The 10,520-nt window shown below is 41.8% G+C and overlaps 1 protein-coding gene and 1 long non-coding RNA gene across 2 annotated transcripts in view; both read left to right on the top strand.

Moving 5' to 3' along the window:
* Window positions 1-604: 604 nt before the first annotated feature.
* On the top strand, window positions 605-1,915 carry LOC130381131 (uncharacterized). Its single transcript, XR_008895337.1, has 3 exons — window positions 605-736; window positions 1,061-1,175; window positions 1,485-1,915. It is a non-coding gene; the product is annotated as an uncharacterized LOC130381131 (long non-coding RNA).
* A 383-nt stretch (window positions 1,916-2,298) lies between these two features.
* Window positions 2,299-10,520, top strand: part of ric1 (RIC1 homolog, RAB6A GEF complex partner 1) — a 40,866-nt gene continuing 32,644 nt past the window's right edge. Inside the window, exons 1-2 of the mRNA XM_056588576.1 lie at window positions 2,299-2,925; window positions 8,857-8,964. Of these exons, the coding sequence (XP_056444551.1) occupies window positions 2,785-2,925; window positions 8,857-8,964 (249 nt within the window). The 5' untranslated portion in view covers window positions 2,299-2,784. The remainder of the gene's footprint in view (window positions 2,926-8,856; window positions 8,965-10,520) is intronic.

Raw genomic sequence — 10,520 nt, 5'->3', positions numbered from 1 at the left:
CACCCCCACCCCTTCAATACTTAATATTATATACAGTTAGGATTTTAACTGTCAGGGATTTAAAACCACGTAGTTGAAAAAGTATCATACGGAAATGTTTTTAAAATTTTAAGATATTTTTTTAGCATCTCTAAGATATTTATAATAACACTCAACTATTTGTTACGTTATTCAAATCGGAGGCATGTAGGCATGGAAACTAATAATAATATTAAATAGATCGAACGTTTTTGGTTTGCTCTAAGGTTTTATGATTGTATTTAGATTGTAATGTATTCTAAGCAGAACAATAGTTGAACGCTGCATGCAGCACTCACCTAAATAGTTGCAGTCTGATAGATTAGCCATTTTATTTGACTAAAATAAAAAAAATAAAATGGTCAAAAGATTTTCTTGTGGAGCAGGTTGTTAAACAAATGTGTCTAGAAGTTCAGATTATAAAACACACATGTCTATATAGCAAGGTTTTTTTTAGCACGAAATAATGCATATCATTTTGTCAAAGGTGTCAACTAAACATACGTCACAAGCGGGCACGGCCGTGGCGTCACGCCCATAAGTACCCGTACGTGCATGTCTGGTGTATACCTGGTGTATACGAAGCGTTCAGACATTTGCATGTGTAGCCTACCCTCTTACCACATTCTTACCACTTATCTCATGGACATTATTTGACAGTAGTCCAACCTATACGAAAATAACTGAAGTTAAATTATGGCGTGACTAATTGAAAGTGGTATGTATATTTTAAGAAGCCTATTATTCAATCATATTATATTATATTATATCAATATGGAAGCAGATATCATGGTTAATCAATAAGCTATGGAAAATAAACACTGTTATAAGAATGTAAGAATATAATTGCATACACTCTAAGAGGAAACTCAAAATAGAAAAAGGTTAAGATGTACCGCTGAAACCGTAAACCTAGGGGTTGTACAGGGTTACATGTTGTAGTATCTAGTATCACCCTGCTCTTGCGAGAAGAAGATACTACGATCTCTACAAAATACAGAAATCTCATGAGTAATTTCAATTGGTTAAACTTTCCTTCTAGCTCTGTGCTTTGTCTGTGAAGATGTCTCGTTAGAAGACTCACTGCTGTGAAATATGCTGTTGCGACTGCTCAAAGGAGAGGTCCGCCACCAGAGGCCAACAATACAAGCACCAAAGTAAAGCCTTACTGTTTTTATTATATCGTTTCACTGATATAATCCAATGCACGTTTGTACTGCCCAGTACTTTAATATTAGCCATGTGTAAATCTAGCATGAATGAAGTATAATTTATGTAGTTGTGATTTTTTTGGATAAAGTTGTATTATGTTGTGATTGTATTCATGTTATTTCCTGTCTTTGTATGTTTGTATCATTGTCTTATTGTGTGCTGCTGTCCTCCTAACTAAATGGGTAAACTAACTATCTAATTTAATCTATTCGAGACAAATTATTTTCTTATACTTTCTTTGTTTCCCCTACTAGGTGAAAAGGTTTGGACGGTCCAGAACAATGAAACACCAACTGTTCAACAACCTCTTCCAAGGAGCCCTCCCTAACTCTGACCACCACACGTTCACTAGTGGTCTGCCGAATGTTGTTCTGCTACTTCCTGCTGTTCTTTTGTACCTGTGATATTGATGACCTGTCTGAAAAGCTTCCTTTGGGAGCGGGGATATTGTCTGATGTCTTACATGTATATAAAGGACCGCAGGAAATACTGTTGAATTACATTATCAATAAGATAAAATAGGATAGTACTTTAAACCCAGATGGAAAATAAATAATGGGATAGTAATATTGGTTTGAGGATTATATGCAATGAAGAAATATGTAATTATGAAATAAAATGATTTGATTATCAAATATTACATTTCATGTATCTTTGATGTATCAGCTTCAAGGTTCATAGTGAGTCTTTTGCGTTAAAGCAATAAATGGGTTACTTGCTCGAAGTTATGTATATTTTTTAACAATGATTACCCAATTTCAGTATCCTTTTTTTTAATAGTAAATAATCCTCACATAGAGACATTATAACCTAATCTAATAGAGTAATCAAATAAGTACAGATCTCCTCTGACTGAAATATGAAGTGCAAAATGTCAGTGGTTTGAGATTATTTGTTTGATGGTTTTGGTTTTTTAACAATTTCACACACCTCTTCACCACACCAACGTTGTCGAAAGTGGCACACCCTGACCACCAGATGTCATTGACAAGCCACGAAATGACGTCAGACATCAACATCTCGTTCGACGCAAACTTCTCCGTGATAGCCAATCAGATTCTAGTGAGACATACTTGGTAAAGATGGCGTCTGCGAGAGAAAATGAAGAGTGGACTGAAGGCTTTACCATTATTAAAGACAAGCATAATCGTTTCAGAGACCATACGAATTGATTTGTCAGTAGGAAATACGTTTCATCTGGCTGCTCTCGATATTTGGACATTGTTTTATTCATTAGCGTTCGGGCGCAGACGTCCGCAGCTTTGTTTTCGATTGGAGACAGCCCGGGGTTTGGACAGCTCACCAGCTTCAAGTTGGCAAGCGCGAATGTTAGCCTGGATAGCATTTTGCTCTGCTGGCTTGGATCTGTATCGGTGTCCATGGAACCATAGCAGGACCCCTGTCGACAACGGACCATACACCGTCCGCCAAAGTCGTTCTCGTACCAGCCGCCGTTGATGAACCACACGGATTAAAATCGTTGTCTGGAAATAGAGGCCATTGATCTGTCATTGCGACACTGTTTTCAGCGTCGTGGCAGAGTGACTGGCCGACATGTATTTTCTAACCGGCTGGCCCCGGAGGCTACTTTGTCCGCTTAAAAGTGAAGAGGAACCCTTCTACATCCAGCCCAGCACGCAGAGGTTTTACTTTGCGGTTTTGTCGGAGACTCAACTCAGCATCTGGTTTAGCCGGGTAAGCAATTGCAGTAAAACGACTGTAGTGCTGACTTTCTGTCATAAAAACACAACGAGGGACTTGTTGTTTACAGTCAAACATTTCGGGGGTACCAATGTTTACAATAGAGCCCTCGCACTTTACATTCATACTTGCATGGTCATCCATGGTCAGCCATGGACATTCTTCGTTGTATGGCGACAACCTATTCAAATAGGCTATACTATCGATACTATGAATGTAGCGGTTTCCTGGTCAGTAAACTTCGTATAACCCAGTTTGATCTAGCTTTGCTCTTGGGGTCTTAATTTTATCCCTTTTTTAACATAGATAAAAACAAAAGGTATTGGTGAAAACCCCCATGTAAACATAAGATCGTATTTTAGGCCTACAGGATTTCCATGACCGCAGAATGTCGTTGCTCTGTGCATCTGAGAATTGCATTCCAACCATTGCGATTGATCAGAAGATCTGATTTGGGAAATGTCAACAATCAAGTGAAAGAGTCTCAAAGTTCGTTGAGCGGTATAGGGAGGGTTTAGCGTTTAAGCCTACGTTTTTCTATTTTCATGGAGCTTTCGAGGTATTTTCTCGTAATGGTTGGACATGCGTTAGGTAGAGCATACCAGTACTCCACAGTATTTATCTGTGATGAGCATATTGGCGAGGCCTGGGGAAATTACGCCATTTCTAAATGTGGACCATGGTCCACATTTAAATATGGCATGATTTCCTTTTTTCGGCCAACCCCCCCAACCACCTTTGTAAGATATTCACATATCCGACATGGAGGTTGAAGTCTTTATGGTGCTATAAGCCTCATTGCTCTTATACTATTGTATTACGCACACAATGGATAGGGGTCATTGTTTATTTACACACGCACGCAGGAAGTGCCCCTGGTTTGCTTACTCTAGTCTTTCTCTATGGGAGTCTAGTCTGCCAGTGAACCAAGTTGGGGAGCAGTCGTAAGATTCCTCACATGAGTGTGGATTGGAAACAGTTCCCTTCCCTTCCTCGGGGCCAGGACCTCTTCACATCTGTTACATCCATGATGTTAAGTCAGCTCAGCTCAAACAAAGTCCACACCATTGGAATGTCTACATTTGTTTGACCTGCTGTGGCCCTGTCTCTACCTGCAGCTCTACAATATGTTGAAGCTGCATGTTCAAGGCAATGGCTATTATATGTCATTGGCTATAGATTCTGAAACAATTGACTTGTGTGTCACACAATACCGTGGGTCATTGTATTTAAATGTAATAAATGACCAAGCCCAGACTGCTTCCATTTCGAAATAGAAACCATTAGAATTCATTCTGTTTTTCTTTTGCTCCTACTTCTGATTGTGTGATTGTTGATGTTTTTCGACCAGCAGAGCTAGAGTTGAATTCAACTCCTGAGACCAGATAGTACCATTTTGAAATGGACCAATGTTTGGTCTATTAAATATGTTATTTAGAATTCCAGGAATAGTTCTATCTTATGTTTCCCTATTATTGGCCTCCCAAGTCAATATGTATGACCCTGTCAATCTCCATTAGAGCTTTGTTTAATTAGATGGTACCTTTTAGGAGTTGGCATGCATCGAAAACAAGTTTTCACAATACAAAAAAAAACTATTCAATTACTCTAGCAGAAACCAATGCTGATAATAATCCTTCTAAGTATGTTGCACGTGCAGTTACAGTTCATAACTCCAGGATACTGGCAATTGATAACCTGACTGACTCCAAACCATCACCTGGGCTGCTAATATAGCATGCGTTTGCATTGCTTTTCATTCGCGCTCCACAAAGTTTATCATTCGACATTTACACCTCTGTCTTGTCATCTTCGTCATCCCTATGGCCTGACTTGCCCCAATCCATGTCGTCTTTTTGAGGCACCACAGTTTATCCGTGCAACACCATGGCTTTGCATCGGCTATGCCTCCATCTCCTGTGTGTGTGTGTGTGTCTGCGTGTGTGTGTGTGTGTGTGTGTGTGTGTTAGAGAGAGACACTGGACATATCTAGGAACAGTAGGACAGTGTTTGGGTGAGTTGTTATGTGGGATTATGATCCAAGTAAGTGTGTGTGTGTGTGTGTGTGTGTGTTTATGCAAGAGCGTGTGGATCTGCAAGATTAAATGTGTATGAAAGTGTGAGTGCATGCAATAGTGTGTCCTCATGAGCAACAGCGCTCGGGTAATCCTTAGTTCCCACAGGACTTCTTGTGTTACTGTGTGTGGATGTAGTGGAGACGGTGAGCGTGGGAAGTATAAGTGGGTGGGTGGGCACAGGTTGGAGTCCTCCACACTGTACTTCTGCTCTGTATGTATCAGCTCCTGAGGGCTTGCTGTTTGCAGAAAGGTAGCTCAACCTCCTTGTTGTTCCATCACTGGCTCTCAGAACAAGCTCCCTTCTGTCCGCAGGACACAAGTGTGGAAAACCTTCAGTAATTACTTGTTGTTGGGCGGATTTTGTATGATGGGTCTGGTGTTTGATTTCTCCGTCCTGCGTAGAATATGAGCACTCGCCCTTTCACCAATCTCAGGATTGTTACATATTGTCCAAACCGAGTCTGCCTCTATCAGGCCTCTACTTTGAGGAACCTCGCATTGAATTGGTCCACTCCCGTAGAACAGTGTTGAATATTCTTGAGGTCAATGTGGCCGTTTACAGATCATCAGAAAAAATACATTATCTCTTGTCTTCTCTGCGTGATATGAGTTGATCACTGTCAAAAGCAAGCATCCAAAATGGCATATTGCATCCTGAAAGCATAGGCATTTACAGCTTGTGTATTTTGAAGTAGCCTCAGCCTACACAGTCATTGCCACGGAATGAAATTCTGGCAAGATGTATATTGGTTTTCTTTAGTTTAAACCAAGGCATCCTGGGCTGGCAGATCTGTTAAAGTTGTGGCTATTTACTAGATGGACAATACAGCAGACCTGGCCAAACCGTTTTTGGGGTTTAATTTGATTTGAAATGTTCTGGGAAAGCAAATTATATTGGCCTCTCCATTTTAACAACACAATGCAAGTTATAAAAAAATAACCGCCATCATGCAAAAACTCTTACTCTACTCGTAGTTAGTTTTTGCCTGAGGCCCTTTTTTTTTTATAGGGCCCGAAGCAGTTCCGGCCTCTTACAGAATAGAGAAAGAAGCACACGTTTAGATTATTCCAGAGACCTAGAAAATGCAGCATTGTTCAGCTAACGAGGCATTTTTTATTGCCCCAGTTTGCCACGTGCCCTCCATCGAGTGTCTCCGGTAATCGACTTAATTAACCAAGGTATTTGTGTATTGTCAGGCCCCATCACCAATACCCATGAATTAAATTTACCTTATATTTTTGCTACACCACCACGAATTTAGCCATATTATGAGTGCTGCTAATGATTTATTCAAACTATGTGAATGCGCCCCCCCCGCTAGAGTTTGCATTCATTATATTTCAATCAAGCTTGTTGCGTTTTTGCATGGACTGCTTCAAATCAGATTCCGTCATGCAGAATGGATGAAGAGACTCCCTTCTCATTTAGAGAGGAAGACGTCTTTTCTTTCGGTCGCACGATTTTCGAGGGAGCTCAACTCGCATCACGAGTTCACAGTAGTTTTTCTTTGGCACTTTAAAGTTTTAATGTTGTGGAAGGAACACCAACGGCTACAATTACTGAGTGCTTGGTCTCTAATTACAGTGGTAGGAGGTTGTGTGTGTTGCCCTTTGATTGATTGCATTACTGCCCTTAGGGATGCAAATTATCGAGTAATTCATTAATCGATAGTTGTTTCATCTTATCGATCGATGATCGATTAATTGATAAGCGGCAATTCTTCTGAGAAGCTGAATTTCCTTCTGAATGTGACACATTTAGGTGGTAATTCAACAAAGTCGTTTAGTTGTTGTACTTTAGAATACTTCCACATATTGTGCATTTGGCGTCTTTGTCGTCATTAACCAACTTAAAGTGGCTCCATACTGCACTCCGTCCTGCCGTGTTCCAATACCCGTACTGTCCGTACTTACTAGCCAAAATTTGAGTACGCAGTACTCCAATTCAGATCCGGCGAAAAGAAGTATACTTCAAGGACCCGGATGCCGTACTCAAAACGGGCTAATCGTGAAGTGTGGATCGAAGGACACTCCCCGTACTCAACGGCAGCCTTCTTAGCTACGTAGCAGAAGAGGCGGAGCCAGGCTGAGCCAAAGTCGGCGCATTTTCCACATAGCCTGCATTAATATAGTCATTTTGTAGTTTTTATAGTTTTTATAGCTTTTTATAGCTGCTAGGCGTAAAGAGTTCACCGTTCAAAGCGGGATGTTTATTGCGGGGGAGGAGCCACGGCGGCAGTCGTGATCGTAATTTCCGGTTAGTGCACCACGGAGTACTCGATTTGGAACAGCACTCGCATCTGAAAAATGTACGTAGTAGCCAGTGCGGATAGTATACTTCCTTTAAGTATATTCATGGAAGCACGGGTATTGGAACACGGCCCTGCTTTGCTTGTGTTCCCGCTTGTGTTCCCGCGTGTGCGTCAAGTACGTCTGGCGTCAAGTGCGCCCTCAGGTGGACGGTTGGGGAATTACGGGTTAAAATGCGATTAATTGCAAGTAATTTATTTTAATCGAGTAATCTCTTATCGACAATTAATCGATAATCGATTAATTGTTTGCATCCCTAACTGCCCTACCTCTGCAGTAAAGACCTGAAGGGAAGGTTGCAAACAACGCTTGTTTTTGAAAGGATTTTGAAATTTTATTTTAGAAATATAGAACCGGGGAAATGGGATTAACATTTTCTTTATGAATGCAACATGACTTGATGCAAATTCAGTGAAGTCGGTCGGTTTGACATTGATACAGCATAGGTTTCTTCGAATTGAGAGGATAAACAACACTGAAACAAATCCAAACAGTGCTCATCACAAGTTGGATCTTTAATGATATGCTTATGCCCATGGGGTGACCAGTGGGTTGGGGAGTCCTCTCTAGGTATCTAATCTAGTCAGAGACTTGTTCGATGGAATTGCAGCTAACCATCGTATAAAGTTGATTTCAGATGTGTGCGGCATACAGGTTAGGAATATGATATGCTTGTCAGTAGGTTGGTCATTCCCTCCCCGTCAGGGAGGTTTATCGTTTTGCAAACTTGATGGTTGAGGAAATCATTCAGCATATCTCCTAGGCACTGGGGAAATTCTGCACATGAATGTTGAACCAGCATAGACAGAATAAGAGTCATCATTAGTGGAGAGAAATACATATGCTTCCTCTGGCTTTGTTTTGCTAAGACCTGTTTTTTTCCTCCGAAAGTAACTATGTTAAAATTTTCAACTGGTTTTCTTTAATCTATCTCTGTAAATCGACTAAACTATTAGGACCGGCATTGTTCTTATTAGGTCTAGAAATAGGGACAGGACAGTCAAGTAACATCACGTTCTTGAGATTATATTGTCTGAATGGATTTTTTATCTCTGGTAGACTTTAGCTGTTTCCAGTGTTTGTCAGCCAACATTTGTCTACTGTTTACCCTTGAGCTTGCACAGTGGGGCTTAATGGTTGGCAGTCTCAAACAGAAGCACATGAAACATGTAATAGAGTGCGGTTTTTCTCTTCCACTTTTTTCAGCATCGGCCGGGTGTAAACAAAACACGCCAGCAGGATTCCTTATTTGCATTGACTAGTGCACAATCTTGATTGTTATCATTAGGAAAACAATGCAGGATTTGAATAAAGTGCTTGGTATTGGCAGAAGTCCTGATTGATTTATCCATGCTGTGAATCCTCATCATCTTCATCGCAATATATAGAATGTGCTATCTTTTCAATCCACCGTCAAGTATTTATTTAATCAGTGATGTAGACTGTAAACAAAATAGTTCATTTACAATGCCACTGAGCGGCAGTACCATGGTGTATTATTAACCCATACCCTCCTCTTCTTCCTCCTCCTCCACAGCCCAGTGTCCTGATTGTCAGCTACATCGAGTCGGCCAAAGCGGCAGCCCAGTTTGGCTCCTACCAGTGTGCAGAATGGAAACCAGATGACTCCATGATAGCTGTGGCGGTGAGTGCACGGCTCCTCTGAACACGCACACAACGCTCCACTTGGCGTGCCCCCATCGCTCACTCACACAGAGGAAGACGGAGACACACTACCCTTATCTCCTTTGTTTCGAGCCCCCCCCACCGCCTTTCAGCTGTGTGTGTGTGTGTGTGTGTGTGTGTGTGTGTGTGTGTGTGTGTGTGTGTGTGTGTGTGTGTGTGTGTGTGTGTGTGTGTGTGTGTGTGTGTGTGTGTGTGTGTGTGTGTGTGTGTGTGTGTGTGCGCGCGCGCGCCCCGAAAAAGGGCTAAGCCAGCTAGTTTTGTTGGCTTTCGCTCCATCCTCCTGACTGATTCGTTATATCAATGCCCCATTTGCAGAGCTAAGATCAAGTATTAACAAGTCACCACGCCCTCCGTTTAATTATTCAGTGTACATCGAATGGTCTTTGAACAGCGGTCCCTTTTATCAGATGGGCGCCAGATAGAACTAAAGCCTGGTTATCTTTTTAAGTCCATAAACCATGTCAGCATTTAATAAAGCCCAGGAGTTCAAATTAGACGGAATAAATTGCGAACTGCATTTCAAACGGATACAGAGAGCAGTATTATGTATGTATTATCTTTTGTCCTGTTCCCGCTTGCTTCAACAGGGACAGAAAGTTTTGCGTGATTAGTTGAGTTGAGCTATGAATGCCTCTATTACAGGCCCACGTTTGGAGCATAGATTCCAACTACCAAAACTCAGTGGGGAAAAACGCAACGAAAGAACGGACAGTGCAACAGAGGAAATTACCTTCAAGTAGGCCAAGGAGTGGGTTGTGTGCATAAACCTTCACTTCACTCTTTCACACTATTTCTATGTCAGTGGAAAGGTTCAGGAAATGTTCTTGCAAACCCACGTTACGGAATTGGACCGAAACATTTGAGGTCCAGAGGAAGCGCTGATCTGAATGCAATGCTTCGTACGTGCAATCTCATTTTCAAGCCAACCGAACATCGCAGCCCGGTCTGAATCCTAAGCTTGACGCATTTTAAAATGCAACTGGAGCGAACGACTCCCATTCGACGCCTCAGAAATATCAACCAGCAACACCTTGCCCTCACAAAACCAAAGCCGTGGCCCGGAGAGCTGTGAAATGCTGAATGTGGTGATTTATTGTACCCTGTCTGCTCTATTTACTGTCACCTGCGACATAAACGTATGTTTAGCCGGCCCGCTCGTCGTCTGTAGAGCGTGTCGGAGGTCAGTGCCGCCATGCCGCTCGATAGAAACGACACGTAACGCTCACCTTGAATCAGTAATGGCAACAAGAGACTTTCCTGGTGCAACATGCTGCCAGCAGATACCTTAAACTCGATGGGGTCGCAGATGAGAACAGCAAGCACACGATTGCTTTGAACTGTTGATTTTGAAGGCTCATGGACCCAACGTACTGCGTTTAATTTATGAATAGAACTTAGGCTTAGTTAGGCTTTTTGGCAGCCGCATCCCTGCTGGCTTGGAAGAAATAAATAGCATCTATTGTTCTAGCAGAGCCTTGTTGTGGGAATTGATGTCCTTGTCTCTTCTGCTTGGGG

Source organism: Gadus chalcogrammus, chromosome 4 (assembly GCF_026213295.1).
Source record: "Gadus chalcogrammus isolate NIFS_2021 chromosome 4, NIFS_Gcha_1.0, whole genome shotgun sequence".
Taxonomy (NCBI): domain Eukaryota; kingdom Metazoa; phylum Chordata; class Actinopteri; order Gadiformes; family Gadidae; genus Gadus; species Gadus chalcogrammus.
This window is presented reverse-complemented; position numbering and strand designations above follow the sequence as displayed.